General features: G+C 42.1%; 1 protein-coding gene across 16 annotated transcripts in view; it reads right to left on the bottom strand.

Annotated features, from left to right (window-relative positions):
• Window positions 1–1,409: 1,409 nt before the first annotated feature.
• NEO1 (neogenin 1) overlaps window positions 1,410–18,120 on the bottom strand; it is a 102,496-nt gene continuing 85,785 nt past the window's right edge. For 8 of the 16 annotated variants that reach the window (XM_083412965.1, XM_083412963.1, XM_083412961.1 and 5 more), the window contains 7 exons: window positions 17,938–18,082; window positions 17,335–17,573; window positions 16,765–16,857; window positions 11,463–11,621; window positions 8,025–8,282; window positions 6,832–6,968; window positions 1,410–5,013 (listed from right to left, as the gene is read on the bottom strand). In XM_083412965.1, coding sequence (XP_083269091.1) covers window positions 4,930–5,013; window positions 6,832–6,968; window positions 8,025–8,282; window positions 11,463–11,621; window positions 16,765–16,857; window positions 17,335–17,573; window positions 17,938–18,082 — 1,115 coding nt within the window. In that variant the 3' untranslated portion in view covers window positions 1,410–4,929. Of the gene's footprint in view, window positions 5,159–6,831; window positions 6,969–8,024; window positions 8,283–11,462; window positions 11,622–16,764; window positions 16,858–17,334; window positions 17,574–17,937; window positions 18,083–18,120 lie in introns of all 16 variants that reach the window. The other 8 variants (XM_083412957.1, XM_083412956.1, XM_083412955.1 and 5 more) reach the window with 2 other exon arrangements.

Raw genomic sequence — 18,120 nt, 5'->3', positions numbered from 1 at the left:
AGAAGTGGGAGAGGATGAAGGCCAAGAGGCAGAGAGGAGTCTGGCTGGTGAAGAGGCAAGGTGTCTCTCCCTCCTGCTGCAACAAGCTTCCCTCTCCTCAGGTCTCCCAGAACCAGGAGAGGCATGAAGAGGGCAGAGAAGTTAGCTTCATGCAGGCGCAGTCTCAGATTACTTGGGGAAAACCTTGGAGAGGAGGGGACTAGGGCAGCTGTGGGAAGGTGAGGGCCTTCAGTCTCATCAACTGCTTCATGGGGGCAAGACCTGCTGGAGATGAGTAGCTGCGCTGATTAGGCCTCCTGTGCAGATCCTGTTTTTTGCTAACTTCAACTTGCTTGGTGTAATTTACTGCTGTCACCTGTGTTTCAAAAACAAAGGAACCGCACAGTACAGATAAAGGTTCCAGTCCAGGGATGGAAAATCTTTTTCATCCCGAGGGCTGGAGGTCTTTAGGGGCACAGGCATTGGTGGTAGGACAATGATGGGAGGTCAGAGGGAGAAGAGGGAGCAGACTGCAGGGAAGAAGTGTCGGAATCTGAAGAGGTAACAAGAGTTTAGTGAGCAGGAAGAGGCTGTGGCAGAGGGCAGTCCAGAAACAGAGGCAGAAGCAGAGGGGAGTCAAGAGGCAAAGTGGAGGCAGGCTGGTGAAGAAGCCAGGGAATGTCCCCCCCATCCTGTGACCAACTTCCCTCCATCCTTGGTCTCCCAGAACCCACAGAGGTATGAAGAGGGTGGAGCAAAGAGAGACAAGTATGACTGGCTATCTTTGTAGTTACTCCATTTTTAAATTGAACTTTGTAGCTTTTTCCAGCTCTTTAGTTGAATGTTATTGCTAAATTTGTTGAATTATTGTGAGCCACCCTTGTACTCTTGGTTACAAAGAGGCCAGATATAAACACTTTAAATAAATAGACAAACATATAAATTAACTCCCATTTTCCAGCATACAAAGCCCTTTCTAACAATTGTTTCAAACAATTGAGTGAAACAGTGCTGAGCACTGTGTCTAACAGCTGTGTCCCAGAGTGTGGTCTAAAGGCACCTGAGGCCACCATATTGCTGAAGCTAAGCAGGTTTGTGTCTGGGTCAATGCATGGATGGGTTGCCTCCTGAGAACGGAATGTATACCACCTTGTGGTTCCATGATGGAAGAATGGATATGTGACTAACACCAGTGTCTTCATTTCTGGACCAGAATTCCAACAGGTTGTGTTCCTACCTACCACCTCTTAAAATAATTATAAATAGTTCAGTTACATTGTAATTTAAAGAAGTTATTCTCAAACACTGCACCCTTGTTCCAGAACATAACTGGGGCTTCAGTGTTCTGAAATGCTCACCGAGGGACACTGCTAAAATGCAAGGGCAAAAGTTTTTTTTAAAGCAAACAAAACTCTAGACAAAGGCAGAACTCGATTAGATTAAAAAAGTGTATTGGATATCCAATACCAAATAATAAACATGACAGTATTAAAAATTTATAGAGTATACAGCAAATACTACAGGAAAAAAAATGTACAGAAAGGAAGAAGTTTACAGCAGTCCTCAGAACTCTCCTACATCAGAACTGTAAAACAATATACAGAGGTCTTCCCACCCCCTTCTCCATATTCAGCTGGAGGAAGCTGCCGCAGAGCAGCTTAGCTATGACACTACAAGATACACAATGTTCCAAATTTAAAATCACAAGATATGTAAAAAACAGTGTTAAAATGTGAAAAAGTGCAATACATATTGTACACTGACTTGAATAAATGTTTCCTTTTTTTGTTTTAACCTTAAAAAACCAACTTTGAACAGTTGTTTTATTATTAAAAATATCCCCCACCCCATTCCCAGATTCATGGCAATATTGACATTCATGGTGTTCGACGTAAAGTAGCAATATATTCACAAAAATCCACCAGTGGGGGAAATACTGAGTACACATGATGGAATTTCTTTGGGTATAGATATGAAAGAGAAATGTACACATCTGAGGAGCAGAATGCGTGCACTAACTGAATTCAGTGGACGCAATGAGGACCCTACGCAAAGGATTTCCTGTTCTTCACAAGAACTTTGCATGTACAAAGGAAAACAGCCATGTTGAACATTCCCTTTTGGAGGAATGGGAAGCCCCTTTTGATTATAGATGCCCACCCTGATTACACAGGGCTCCGGATCATACCAAATAGCCCAGATCCAGAGAAGTGCATTTCAACACCTGTGGGCCTTTTAATGTACTATTAAAAAATTCTCCTCTCCCTCACTGGAAGCTCTTTCTGATTTATGAGGCATGTGTGTGTGTGTGTGTGTGTGTGTGTGTGGCACCTCTCCCCTTCCTTCTGCATACCAAAGTATTAAGGAAAATAAAAACCTCCACCACACATACAGAGAACAGATAATTGGATCCAGGCCAGTGTCTGAATCCTTCTCTCTCCCCAACCCAAACCTCATTTAATTTTACTCAATGCCTATTTTGCAGGTGTGCCAGTTTGCTCTTATGATGGACTTTTTGCTGACTGCCCCAACCCAAAATAAGCATCCTATTAACCTATGAGAATAAACTGGGGAGGAATCTACACCCACGTACTAGGACTGAATGTCTCTGGGGCATTAGGATGTTTACTGTTGGAAGACAGAACACTGAGCTAGGTGAACATGGCACTTAATTATCTCATTGTAAATTCAATACAGTATTTAAAAAATAAATGGCTTTTCTTATGCATATGTTATAGCTGCTAATCAGAATGAATTAATACATTTCTTCAGTGCTCATCATCAGAAACCACTAGTCAATTTTAGTCTGTCGGCATCCCTATTTTCCATAATTGCTTCCAAGAAATCTTCAAGATGAATCTGCTGATACAAAGACAGAAGCAAATACGAGTCTGGAACTCTGTGAAGGGAAAGCAGCTTGAAGGAGTTGCTTCAGGGAAAGAAAGGGAAGGGCTGGGAAGGGTTAAGCATCCCTCCTTTTCCCTACCTCGTCATCCCTTTAAGTAATTCTCTCCTGATACTGGTTCTCAGTAGAGAGCAGTGGCTGGGTGTTTTCAAACTTGAGTTAGCCAGTAATAAAAACCATTCTAGCCTTATTCACATGGCAATTTAAAGGATCCAGTGAAGTCTGCCTCAGATCAGAGCACCGCAAACTCCAAGGGTTATGGGCTATTTCCTCCAACAGCACTGCTAATACTGACCCTAAAATAACACTGCTTCACACAGAACAAATTTGCTAAAGAAAACTACCTATTATGACCTTTTGCTTCTTTTCCACCTTCCAACCCTTTTGAGTGTACACCTGAATTCCAAAAGAAGCGGGATTTCTTTTTACAAAATCAGTCTCTTTTATTATGTTAAGTCACCACCCAATAGAGAGGATGGTGGTATGTCAAACTGGGCAGCAAATAGTATAAAGGAAATAACATCTCCTTTTAGCTTCCCTTTTTTTTTTTCAAGCGGCACCTGAGTCACAAACATTGTACGCCTAGGTTTTGTTTCCGTTTAGAATAAATAAGCCTGCAAAAGACGTTTTGCTAATTGTGGTTTAACACTGAAGGTATTTTTGAAGACCTATGGGACGGTGTACAACTACAGGGAAAAGTGCCCCCCCCCAATCTACTACTAACCTCTGTACATTAAAAGATCTGGAATAAAACTCAAGATGCAATGTAAATGTTAAAGAGGTTATCTTTCAAATAAAACATCAAAACAGAAATTTCTGCTGCCAAGACACACTGTGGTATCTGATGCTAAACAACCCTACATTTCTCAATAAAGCTTCCAGCCCCCATCCATTTAATAGCCAGACACACTTAGAGTAGCTCACAAAGCAAATGATAGGTTGTTGTTGTTGTTTTTTAAAAGATCTGTTTCACGACTTAGAGCCTGTCCGCACAATAGGTTTTCTTGTTCACATGAGTAATGCCAAGTGTGTCCTGGTATGTGCTTACACAGGCAGAGGTAATGTGCAAACTGATAATCACAGACACAGTCAGGGGCCATTCCCGTGATAACTGTGATGAGGGAATTGTTGCAATTACTATTCAGAATCACTCGCTTTGCACATTACATTTGCTCATCTGGGCATTCTCCAAGGGATGTTGGGGCTACTCATATGGATCAAGCTGTATTGTACAGTTAAACCTCTTTCCACTCAGTGGCTTCCTTCCCAGTGCCTACCTCCACCCCATATTGAAAAGGCAAACATAAAACAAACAAGAAGTTTCTCAGTGTTAGATTTCAATCCAAACAGGCAGCTAATCTCACAGTGATGAGAGAGAATCTAGTCAGGCTTTTAATAATTATAATATAAAAATAAAAAAGCTTACAAATAGCGATGCAGCATCCCCCAAGGTCATGGATTAACTGCTGGAAGGTGATATAATTATACACACACTAAAAATAAAAAATAAAACATAAAACAAACCGAACATTCCACACTGGCAATGAATTCCCGTACACAATAGAACAAGCAATCAAACATCTGTCTAGGCTGTGGGAAACAACACAAATTTCTTTTTCTTCAGGTTACACTTTTTTTTTAATAAAAAAGATACAATAAAATAAAAACACACAAATAAAATTGTACATAAATGTGAATGTCCAACACTGAAAATGCAGGGAAGGTCACAGCACTGAGACAGAACCTGACTCAAATTAATGCTAAGTCCACTTCTTTGTCTGTATACTGGATTTCATCCCATCGGCGCGTCTCCCTCAGCCATTTCTTGCAACATCTTAGCAGGAAGTGGAATCCAACTTTCCAGCAGGTTCATTTCAGGTAATGAATAGAAAAGTCACTTGGTTCACCAGCATTGGCACTGATACTGCAGCTGGTTGAATATCCCTCTTGTGCTGTCCCCTAGTCTTTGTACATTTCCTTGTGCTCCAAGATTAAGTCCCAAGACCTGTGAAACAGGATTTGGAGTCTTTTCTTGGGGAAGGTGGTCATGCTGTTGTGATGGCATTAAGGTCCTTCATTAGTCCTTCCAGGTGGGCCATCTCTTTGGTCAGCTCATCTGGTTCATAATTCTGCAGGAGATTTAACAGGGTTACTCGGCAAGATGAGCTGCATTGTTTTGGGTGGGGGAAGAATATGGTGCAGATATGGAACATGACAGCAAAGTCACATCTATTAGATGGATTGCATTACTACAGAAATGGAAATGTCCCCATCCTGTTTTTCATGCAAGGAGAAAGATGTGGGGAGATGCAGCACCAGAATTCAACATGTAGACAAACCCCAGACAAACAGTGAATTAATGAGAGAGAATGTGATTAGGGAGGCAGGTAGGGACACAGGGAAAGAGGAAAAAGAAAAAGAAATCATCAACTTTTGGCACCCAAGGCACTATCTATGAAGAAGTACTCTAGGCATGTTCCAACTGCCACCCAAATCTTGCTGAAAAATCTTGATGAGTTGGAGTTTCTCAGAGTGCATATTTGTGATGGACAACTTGCTAAACTCCAAGGGAATACACAAAAAGCTGAACTTGGAAGATATAGTATCCTTATTCTTCCACAGACTTTAAAATACTGGACCCACCTATGTAAAAATGTTGAGTCTATCCTTGAGAAAATATTTATGCAAGAAAACAGAAATAATGAAAAATGATCAATGAGCTTGCCTGTATGTTCCAAGTCTTTTACAATAAGATAGTTTCTTTAAGATGAGCAATGAAGGGTTATCTCTACAAGAGCCAATTGTCTACACTAAGGGTAGACAAATATGGTTCCCTGCTGATGTTGTTGGGACTCCAATTCCTATCAGCCCCAGCCAGTATGGTCAATGGAGAGGGATGATGGGATCTGGAGTCTAATAAGGACATCATGTTGGCTAACCCTGGGTTACCCTGGGTTCCTAGACATTATGAGATTTATTTTTTTACTCCATCTATGCTTTAAATCAGGAAAAGCAAACACTTTGCCCTCCAGACGTTGTTGGACTATATATCCCATCCCTGACCATTAGCTAGGCTAGGTGGGGCAGATGGGAACTGGACTACAACAACACCTGGACGGTATCACATTAGCTTTTCCTGTCTTAGATGAACTCAAATTTCCAAATCTGATATGGAATCTTTTGAATGAGACCCACTCATCACTAATAATCAAGTTGCCTTAAAAAGAAGAATAAAAGCCAATAGTGTACATCAGTCTACTGAAAAGCATAACATTTTAGAAAGGGCTGGTGCTCAGTTGGATGGCTTCCAGCTGCACTATTTCAAGTTGTAAAGAAATTATATGAAGAACGGGAGAATGTTCATATGGAAATAAAAAGCTGCCTTATAAAAAGATAAAAACCACTGGTCTATCTATTCAAGCTTTGCTCACTCTGACTGGCAGGGGCCTTCTAACTTTTCAGTCAGAGAGCTCTTTCCCAGTTCTGCTACTTCAGATCTTTTTAACTGAACCTGAGGCTTTACACATTCAAAGTCCATGCATTATCATGGAGCTACAGCCCTACCACAATCATCACTCTTGAAGAGGAAAGGGTTTTCAGAGCAGAAATGCAGAGTTACTGATGAGCAGAGGCCTGGCGAACAGTAGCAATGTGAGCAGCTTACACATGCATTATTAGGTAACACATTATCATCAGGTTAGTATTGTCTTTTACGAAGTTTAGTGATCTTTACAGAAGGCCTCACTCAAATGGCAAAGCAAAGCAAAAAATGTTGGTGGGAGCTCTTCCATGAAGGAGACTTCTGAAAAATTATTGTACCATAAGTACCTTATACCATCTTTTAGTTCTCAAAAATATGTTTAATTTGAATTCTAATTTTACTCTCATTCACTACCAAGGTTTCGTATGTGATGGAGGTTAGGCTACCTTCTAAGCAGGCTACTTACACTTTCTGAGTCTTCAAGCATCCTTGTTGTTTCCTGGACTTCAGGGGCACTTGGTACCACGACTGGCATAGGAGGTCGAGTTCTCCCTAGGGTGCCAATTGATGCAGTCTTCACTGAATGAACTGCATGGCTAGAAGCTTAACACAAATAAGACCAGAATTAGCCGTCTGCAATCAGGGTTGGAGTGAGAGATGAGTAAGATTCTTGTGAAGATCCATACTTTATATTGCTGACGTGTCCCTAAATTGTCTCCCAGTCTTCTGATGAGATACCAATGACCTTCTCCATTATGCAATACTGCTACCCTGGATTTTAAAGGGCATTACTTGACAGCAATTAGCTACTAAGCATGCTATATCACGCCCATGTCAAGAGTAATTCAGAAAGGCCTCACTCAAAGCTAGTTAGAAAGTAAGGGGTAGTTTCACTTAGGCAAAAACTTGTTCCCGTAACTTATCTCCAACTGGGATGAATCTTTGGGAGAATGAGCAAGGTGCTAACAACATTTGAATTGGAATATACATTTATCCTAGGTGGGAGAAATGTTTTAGATTCTTGTGAAACAATGTGGAGTTGGATGCTCCTCGGTGAGAACCTGCTGTCATGGATTTTGCACACACAAACAGGTTGGAGGCAAGAGGGAAGTTGGTGTTGTATGCCTGGTTTGTAGGATTTTTTCTTCTTATAATATGGGGTTAATAAATGTTTCGACTGCTGGCTGATAGGCTGTGGTGGGACAGAGAAGTGATTAGTGCCTCAGGGTGAGAGCCTTTTGAGTGTGAGAGACAGGAGGGGAGCGTGTGAACATAAAATATAGGTCTGGCTTGAATGATAGCTGTTTTGTTTCTTGCCTCAGGTTAACTGGTGTTCCAAACATATATTCTGTGATTGGTATTGTGTGTTTTCCTCCCCAATTTTTATTGTTTTGATTAATTTCTTGTATATTTATTTTGCATTTCAAAGTATTGCTTTTTATTTGTTAGTGCTTTCTTACTGCTGTGAACTGCTTTGAGCTCAGGCTTGTAGTTGGCAAAACAGCATACAAATCTTAAATCAAATCCAAATCAATTACTGAAGATATCAAGGAAGCAGCTTAGCTCTGCTGCCCATCACTTTTCAGTTTGTCAGCTCCCTTAAACTGTGCATTACGGTCACGACTCGGCTTTTGACAGCAGAAATTCCTTTGCACTCACCTTGCTGGGATAATAAAGGTGTGCTTGGCAAGGCAGGGTCATAGGTTGCCCCAGTGGGTGGAACTGCTGGCACTGCAAAGCTCTTCAGAGGATGAGAAGGACGAACATGGGCAGTAGGGAGGCTTTGGCTCGTCTCCTCCTCCTGCGTACTGGGCAGATAAGATCCTGTGGCACTTTCTGGCTCCTGGTGGTCAGCACAACATGTCTGAGATGAGGAAGCTGGCATGGTATCTGTGCTAGGTGTATTCCGAACAGATTCTGGGTTTGAAAAGAATATGAACATTCTCTTTTACTTTAACAAAACACTCCTGCTAGCACTAAACCAGCATCTCTGAACATCCTTTCACCAGAGATCTTTGGTGGAGTTAGGTCACCTCACCAGTTAGATATATTCTCTAAACAATTGAGACAATGAACAAGTCATCCAGAGGCACACCTAGCCATTAAGCTGGTACTTAGGTAACTCCACAGTCTGCTAGTAGGTTCTTCTGCTTTTTAAAGCTATCTTCTTTTGAAAAAGAGCAGCCATTTCTCTCCCCCCCTGCCCCCCCAGAATGGTCTTACTGTCATACAAATAACCAGTGAATTAAAACACAAACTGATTTACTTGGTTATCTAAAATTCCCTTAAATTTGCTTTGTACTCATCTGTCTTTGAGCTAGAGCACGATTTTCTTAACTGAATGGTTCATAAGTAGTTGCATCTTATCTACATTTGTTACAAGGTACTTCAATTCTTCCAATTTTCCTATTGCTTGTATATTTAATGAATATAATGGGTGCTCCAATGTAAGTTTTACTTTAGCCCACTATTGCAAAAGAAGAATAAAAAGCCATTAGTACTCTAATTAAGCAAGGGGATTGCTCTTGCCACAAAGCTACTATGTTTTATCTGTTCACGGGCTTTATGAAGAGACAGTGAATCATGCAAATCTAAATTATCAACTAAAGAAACTAGATCAGCATCATGAAACTGTGGATCAAATAAATTATGTAAATTTAGAATATGCCAGTCACTAGAAAAATCTAATCTTGCTGAAGATCTGCAAATACCATATAAGAGTGGTAATCTTTGGAATCTTGGGAATCCCACTTTTTTTTTTTTTTTTTTTTTTTTTTTTTTTTTTGCTATATTACAGCCTTGCACACACGCTCATCCATGCTTTACCCTTGCACACAAGGCTTTTATTGCAACAGCATTCATTTGACTTAAATGCTGTGTATAATAATTTTAGCAAGATAAAGGTCTCAGAAACAGGGTGGGTGTCTTATATGAGCTTGCCATAATATGCTTGAAAACTTAGCCACTGGCAAAAGAAGCATTCTGGTAATAGTAATAGTAGAACCATATTTACAATTCAGAACAATAAGCAACCTACAGACAGGAGGATTTATTTTACTTTAAGAATTCTAACAGTCTGTCACTCTAACTGCACGCTCTCAGGTTATTTCCCAAAGCACCAATAACAGCAGCACTGCATACACATAATAAGGTGCCTCAAGCTTTTAGGAGCTGGCTGAACCCCTCGAGACGCAGCTATCAAAATTAAATATACATACTTCAGGAATGCAAACTAAGCCTACTTCTGTACTATCCTGCTGTTTAAACACAACTTACCAGTACCATAATAATGTTCAAACTGTGCTTGATTAAATGCCATCCACAGATTATACAGGGAGGGCAGGCAGGCCTTTGGAATATGTGAATTATAAAACAACTTTAAAAGGAGTAGTATTATTTTTCCTTTTGTAATCCAGATGCAAAGTTAGGATGGGATGATTCCAAATATGATAGGGGCATTGTTCATTCTTAAATTTATTCCTGGGCATAAGAGCAGCAGCCAATTTCCTTCTTACTTGCAAGGTCTCTTAACCAACGCTGAACCAAGAACCCTAGCCCCAGAGCTCAAAATGCTAATGCTGTTACACAATAAAACATTTAGTCATGACTGAAATGTAATGGTGTCATCATTTTAAAACAAAGAAATCAAACACACGCAGGTACCACTATCCACACACGTGTTATGCAAAAATTCACTTATCTGAACACGAGGACCTGTGAGAATGATTTCCCTTAATGCTGCAATTTACAGTATCTCAAAAGAAAGCCCAATGTTCTCCTTCTGTGTATCTACATTGCCATGATTCTGGCCCCCCATTACCCTCCCCAGATCTTCTTCCATCTCCCATTTACACTACTGATCTACTGCCTGTTCTTGGCAGCAGAGGCAGCCCTGTCCCATTTGCCCCTGGTTTTTGAACCAGTCCCCCCTCCCTTTGCCTGGATCTGGCCAGTGAGTCAGTCAACCAGCAGTGACAATGCATGAGCCTGCGACAATAGCAGAATGAAGGCATGAAAGGGCCAAGTTTAGTGACATGCCAGAGTCTCCTCTGCTGGTACAGCTGCGGGCTTCCTCCTCCTCCTCCTCCCTCCTCCTTTTCTTTCCTCCTCTGGCACCGAAGAGGTGGGCCAAGGCTGAGAGCAAAGCTGAGATGGAGGTTGAGCCACTGCCCCTGAGCAAAGAAGCAGCGGAGAGCATGTCAGAGCCCAGCTCACAGAGAGTCAGCCAGGCTTGCAACCAGGACAATGAGGATGAAGAGGACGAGGAAGGGCTTGGCTTCCTCCTTGGCAGCCTTGCTGCTGCAGGAGCTGAGCAGACAGGTCTCATCACTGCAGCAACCTGGTGCTGCTGCTGGCTTTGGGCACCAGAGGAGGGAAGAGGAGGAGGTGGAAGGCACTGGCGGCTGCACCAACACAGAAGGCTCTGCCATGTTGCTCAGCTTGGCCTCTCTTACAAGTTCACGTCGAAGTGCTTCTGACTCACTGGCCATATCCAGGCAAGGGGAGGAGGAAGGCAGACTGGTTCCAAAACAGCAGCAAAGGGACAGGGCTATCACTGCCAAAACAGGTCAGCACACAGATCAGAGGCGAAGGAAGATCTGTGGGAGGGTTATGGGGCAGGGCTCATGCTGTAGATACACAGTAGGAAAATGTGATGCTCCTCCAGTCCTCTCATTTTATCAGGCTGTTGAGAAAGGAATGAGATTTCCCCCACAGAAAACACTGGAAACGGTTGGCTCGTTATGCGAACACTTGCCCAACCAACCATTTCTCAGGAACATGTTATGTTCAGAAAGCGAGACTTGCATGTGCATTTCAAGCACTTTTCCAGAACGGAAAAGGGGGGGAAAGATCACAAGACAGCTCAGTCCTATACATATGCACTTAGAAATAAGTCTTTTTTGAGCTAGCAGAACTTATTTCCTAGTAAATGGACTTAGGACTGCATCCTAAACAAATCTTTGGACATCTCTAGCATAATTATATAAACACCCATCCCTCCCCCTCACACAATCACAAAAAATGGATTTGAGTATGTCCCAGAAGTTCTTGTCTTTGCATCTTTTACTAATGGCTGCCCCAGGACATTCTTCTCACCTGTGGAATTAGCCCTGTCTGAATGGGACACGGATGTGCCAACTGGCCATGGGTTTGCCTGGTGATGGAGATAGCTGCAGGTTGGAGAAGCGAGGCTGCCGGAGTGGAAATGATGGTGGGGGTTATCAAGGGAATGGATGGGATGAGCACTAATCACAGCTGCGAATGAATATAAGACAGAAAAAATGCTTAACACACACCAACCAGCATGCATGCAGAAGTGCACCCCCACCCATTTCACAAAAAAGCACATTAAAAACCAGCACACTATCCTCAAGGTTCCAGAACAACAAAGTCCATTTTGCCATGACAGGCCATCTCTACACCCGTTTGAAGGAATTAAGGAATTCCCCCATTTTTCCAATATTTATTTATTGCAGTTGAATCACTTCATAGCCAGGGTTCTCTGGGTGATTATATTTTAGAAAATCATATCCATGTTTTCTGTTGCATTAAACATGTGGGATTTGAATATGAATTCAAGTTATATAAACTGTTACAGAACAGAATTGAACTTCCTGAGCAAACAGGAATTCTGGTTGATTTGAGGATGGACTCTGTGCATCTGATCTTAATAAGAAACTGAGAATATTGCAAAACACTGAAGCTCACATTTTAGAATCTTGTATTGAGGTAGATTAATAGGAAGTCTGCAAGGGTAGTAAAAAGGATGAACAACTGAATGGAAAACATCCCAGGAAATACAACTATAAGCAAACCGTCCTGGGGGAGGGGGGCGTAGAACAGAGTTAACAGTTAATGAAAAAGGCCTGGTGCCTATGTAATTATGAACCCTGCTTTAATTCTGGCCATGGTTTGCTGCTTTAATTCTTTTCAGCTCCCTAAACGTACAGTAAAACCATGGTCTATGCTTTGTGAACCAAACCTGTCACCATGACAAGAGTATAAGGAGGCACCAGCAAGAGAGGTTTGTCATCTGGCAAACAAAGAAATGGACTTTTACCAAGGTCTGTTCAACACACATGCAATCGTTTGCAAACCCATTTCAAATCATGGTTTCACAGCTTAGTTTGCAGCCAACCTTTAACCATGATTTAGGTACCATTCCTACTAATGCTCAATTCATTCCTTGAGTGCTGATTCTTATGCAGCCAAAACAGACATGCACAAGAGGGAAATATCAACAGGCTTGGAAAAAACCCAAGGTTTGCACAAAAATCATCTCAGCTGCATGTGTATAGTGGAACTGGCTGGAAGTGGCAGGTGAAAAAGGTTACAGTTTGCTGTTTGCCTGAAGTGAGATAAATCACAAGCCTGGGTTTGAACATAACACTAAGCGAACCATGGCTTAGCTCAAAACAGCATTGCAACAGCAGGCCTGGAGAAAAAAAGCAAAGTGACCACAATCCTTTTCCCAGGAACATACACACTTGCTCCTTTGTTCTAATTATGGTTTGACCTAGCATTGTGTGCAAAATGCCTCTGCCTCCATCCCTCTCCTATTTCCTCCTCCAATAGAAACAGGAGAAACCCTCCCCCCAAAAGATGTTAAAAGGATAGAGGAGACAAAAAAAGATATAAAAAGGACAGCGAAAACCATTTAATTGTCTAGAAATGTCACTCCTGGTACATACTGAGATGCTACTTACTTCCAGGAATGGAAGCAAGATGTATCTGTAGAGAGTTAATGGAGAAATCCAAGATTTAATGTAACTGGGAATTGGTGCTAGTTTGTCTGCCCTACCCACAAGGGAGGGATACCCTCAAAAGCTAGCAGCAAAAAAAAATAATTCCTACTCGAAATCTATTCTTGTTCAGTGTGAAACTTAAAGAAAAACTTACCATTGCAAATTACAAAGCATTGTAACACATTGCATTGTCCCCATACTCTAGTAGATTGAGGGGACTGAGTTTATGACAATCCTGTAATGTAATTCACATTGAATATTCTGGGTGGTTTACAGCAACCCCACAATGTTGTTTGGAGGTATTAGACCCCTACTGCATGTTGTGTTTAAGCTGAGAGATGACAACTCCTCTGCAGTGTTACCCAGTGTTTTTATCTGAACTTTGCAGACTGGACTGGGTGGGTAGCATACAACAAACCCACAGTGTGGATCACTGTTACACCTAAAGAGAAGGTTGAGGGACTGTGCTGAAAAACACTTTATGGCATCCCTGCAATGTCTATTAATAGTGTAAGTCAGAAGCTGGGCTGAAGCTGATTTGGATTCACAGTAAAAAAAAAAGGCCTATTACATCTCAGGTAGCCCAGGCCAAACCGAGCACGCATTTGCATGTTGAAGACTTAAGTACCACTGACTTGCATTCAGAATGAAATACACTTCAAATTTGTTCAAAATCTATATATTAAAAAAATTGCCAGAGTCAGGTAATGCATGGACACCAGGAATACACTGCAATGTTTTTCTGAGGGGCTCTGCTTAATGCTTAACTATGGCAAAGTTATGTTTTCATATTATCTAAGCAGAAGAGTTACACAGTACAAAAACAGTAAACAGAAATGCAAATAAAAACCAAAACCAACAGCAACAGACCACCATGGTAAAGGAAAACTGAAAACAGGAAAACTTAATTTTACACTGGATGCTCTACATACAAATGTTTCTACATAGTGGTGGTAAATAACACATTAACTTTTTCACAGCTGCCAAGACTTCTGAAATAGATTTTTAGGTCAAAGTGACTAATTGTGGGCACATTATTTCACAGTAGTTCATTTGTTCCAAATGTTGTTTCCTAAAGGGCTGTTGATGTCTCCAATCTTTCCTCTTTTTTTTTTTTTTTTAGTAATCCGACAACATTACCCTGAGGGACCGGACCACCAACTTTCCCCTTTGCTTTCTTCTTCCTGTCTTGTGATGTTTATTGTCTATATGCCTCTGTTCACCTTACCCAGCACACGGCTTATCTATACTTACCTTTTGCCCCACTCTTTCTAGGCAATGGTCTGCACTTTAAAGCTTGATGTTGTAGCGCTCCCTTTTTTTTGCTTCAAGACTTTCCCCATGAAAACCTACTTTGTAAAACTGAATGAGAACAAACGGCTATTCGGGTTTGTTGTGGATTCAGTTTGCTCTGATTCAGCTTTAAAGAGCAGGTTTCGGCAGAGAAAGCCTTGCCACGGCAATGGCAGCAGAAGTGGCAGCAGCCTGTGAGGCCTTGTCATGCTGGCGGCAGTAGTGGTGGCCCGTAAGGCCTTGCGGCAGTGGCAAAAGCAGCGACAGCCTGCATGGTCTTCTCACGGCGGTGGCAGCAGCAGCTTGTGAGGCCTTGTGGTGGTGGCAGGAGACGGTGGCAGAAGCAGAGGTGGCTGCCACAGCTTTTGCCACAGCCTCCCACTACCGCCACTTGCAGGCCGCCACTTCTTGCCACCACGGCGAGGCCTCACAAGCCCCACTGCTTGTGTCACCATAACGCCTCACAGGCTGCCACTACTATTGCCGTCACCTCCTGTTGCCACCGCAAGGCTTCGCAGGATGTGGCTACCTCCATCACCTCCTGTTACTGCTACGAGTCCCCACGGGCCTCTGCTGCAAGGACTCCCAGGCCACCGCCGCTTCTGATGCCAAAGCCTATTGCCACTGCAAGTCCTTGCAGGCCAATGCTGTTACAGCAGCCAGTTCCTGCCACCACTGCAAGGCCTTGCAGTCCAATGCCACTGCCGTCATTCCCTGTCGCTGCCATGAGGCCTTGCAGGCCATCACTACTACTGTCACTTCCTCCCATTGCTGCCACAAGTCCTTGCAGGCCACCACTACTGCTGTCACTCTCTGTCACTGCTGCGAAGGACTTGCAGGGCGCTACTGTTTGTGCTGCCACCGTGAGGGCTTGCACTCTGCCACCACTACTGCTGCCATGTTCTATTGCCACCACGAGGCCTCACACGCCACTGCTACTGCCGTCACTCCCTGTCACCGCAGTGAGGCATTGCAGGCTGCCATTGTTACTGTCACTGCCGCACGGCCTTGCAAGCCGCTGCCATTACTGCTGCCACTTTTTTTCGCCACTGCAAGGCCTCGCAGGCCACCACCACTACTGCTGCTACCTCCCATCGCTGCCATGAGTCCTCACAGGCCACTCCTGCTACTGCCGTCACTACCACCGCTGCAAGGCTTTGCGGGCTGCCACCGCTACTGCCGCCAGCTCCCGCCACTGCTGTGTGGCCTCACAAGTTGCCACTGATTGTTCCGCCACCACAAACACATACCGTGGTCATGGCAAGCTGCTTCTGCTTCTGCCACTGCTGCTTCTGCCTCCTAGAAGGTCTGCTTGCAGCCTGACAGTCCCAGATTATTTGTATGCACTATGACTCATCACCATACTTTGGATTGTCCTGAAGGCCACCATTTGGTAGGCAAGCCCTAAACCAAAAGTTCTGTTGGGATGCATTTTGGCTTGCCTGCTGATGAAACTGAGTGTGTGATGATTAATAATATTGTCATTTATCTGTTTTAGACCCCTAAGTAGTAGCAGTTGCCATGACACTGCCCTGTTCTGCTCTGTATAGTTCCATCCTTATTTCAGACATTGTGGTAGATTGCAATGTTTAGCTGGTGATATTGTGAGGTTTAGCTGCTGATAACATTGAAATGTTTAGCTGGTAAGTTATTGCAATGTTGAAAACTAGATATCGCCTAGCCCTTACACACATTGTGATTCGCAATATATTGCCAGCTCAAATATTATGAAATAATTATCACGATGTGAACTTCAAACCAGTTTTGGACGATACATCGCCCAGCCCTAATAAGTTGTGGACATTTGAAAACGTTTGTTGGCCAACATAAAGCAAATCTGACCTTAAAGACAGTGCAGAACTAGAAGGACTACAAATACCTAAAATACAGTGGAGAAATGCTGTCACTTTCTGCTTAGTTTGTGCTTTTCTTAAAACGCTTAACAGTGTTATGAAAAATACAGCAACTCAGCCAGAAGTACCTATCTTTCTGAAATAAATTTTAAATAGATTGTGGGCTTAACATTAAATTTACAAAAATTAAAAAGCGGAAAATATAAAACGTGTACTATTTTGCCAAAACGCTATTTAGCACTCCTATCAGGTTGGCATCCAAATACTTCTTTGGCATGGAAATACTGCAAGATTCAGTTCTGTCAGTTCTCTATTTATAATCTTGATATTCTTTCCATAATTGTTATAATAATGCTAATGTTTCTTCTTCTAAACTTTCCTAGCATTTATTTCAAGTAGAAACAAGATTTTGTGCACATTCATCACCCTACTCCCAGCAATACGGGATGGAATGTGAAATGTTTGACTCAAGGAAGCTTGGTGAGAAATAACTAAAGTTAGACTTACGCTGAGGTGGTTGAGAATCAAATGGCATCATCATTTTTGGTCTCATTCCCCTTCTTCCTGCAAGTGTGGACATGCTATCCTCTGACTCATGCCCTAGAAAAAGAATGAATGCATCTATAAACATTTATGTCCATCATCTTTATATCAAATCATTAAGCAGGAAAACGAAAACAAGTGTTTCATACACACTCATTCTGATTACCAAGAGAATCTATTCTTAAGAACACTTTATAGTCTTCCTTTCTAGAAACGTCATTCAAAGAGAATAGGGGCAGGGTTTGGTGCTGTAAAACCAAAATAAATTCTCACAATAGATTTTTAAGTGATGCAAATAATGCTATTAGCAGAAATGCTATGCTCTATATTATGGGTTCCATTTTCTCACTGATTTACATGCAAATTGTAATAAATATAAACTGAAGTGCAGCTACTACAACTTAGTCAATTGGCAAGTACTTAAACAATTACGAATCTCAACAAAACCCACCCTATGCAATCTACAGGCCACAGTTGTCTAAGGATAATGAATAAATAGGATAATGAATAAACTTAGCATGATACTAAGCCCACCTCTGTATGAGTTCCGTCTTTGGTGGATATTGCTGTCCATGGAGTTGTCAACTGGCGTAATGTCTTGGGAATTCCGAGGGATTGGGGTGTCTGTCATGATTGGATTAGGATCTGGAGATTTATCAATGGGTTTCAGCTCCAGTCTTTCATGGTGAATCCAAAGGTCAGGGGGTTTGACATCCTTAGAATTTCCTTTGTATTTATGTGACCCATTCACAGATTTGCATGCAGCTCGCTTCCTTTGAAAGCCGTAAGAAAAATATTAGTGTATTCACAGGCTGGCATAAAACTACTGTTTTTTCTTTAGGTAGTTAACTGACACATGCTTCAGCTTTCTGTGCAAGCAATTTTATTCTAGACACATCATGTATGTTATATTCTGATTCTATACTTGTATCCAAAAGGTGGAGGGTGGGGGCATGTATGTTCATTTCTTCTCCTACACCCAGCCAACAACAATGGGAGGTTTCCTCATTTATTTTACCAGACTACTAAAATCATGTCTATTTAATATTCATGTTATTAAACCCAAGCAAAATCAATGACCGCTAATTAAATCTATGCCCCTAAAAGACAGAACAAGTTGTTGCCAAAGCATCTTACTTTTTCTGGTGAGAAGTGGTGCGTCGTGTGCAGAAGACCGCAACAATTACCACCACAACAATGGTGATCACTCCCACAGACACTATTATTACCAAAAGCATATTGTATTCCAAAGGAGAAGGGCTTCCATGAGGGCTGTTACTGCCTAAAGAGGAAAACAAACATTATTTAATTATACATGGC

This window comes from Podarcis tiliguerta (assembly GCF_965153285.1).
Source record: "Podarcis tiliguerta genome assembly, chromosome: 14".
Lineage (NCBI taxonomy): Eukaryota > Metazoa > Chordata > Lepidosauria > Squamata > Lacertidae > Podarcis > Podarcis tiliguerta.
Note: the sequence above shows the minus strand (reverse complement) of the source record. Positions and strands in the feature narration are given on the sequence as shown.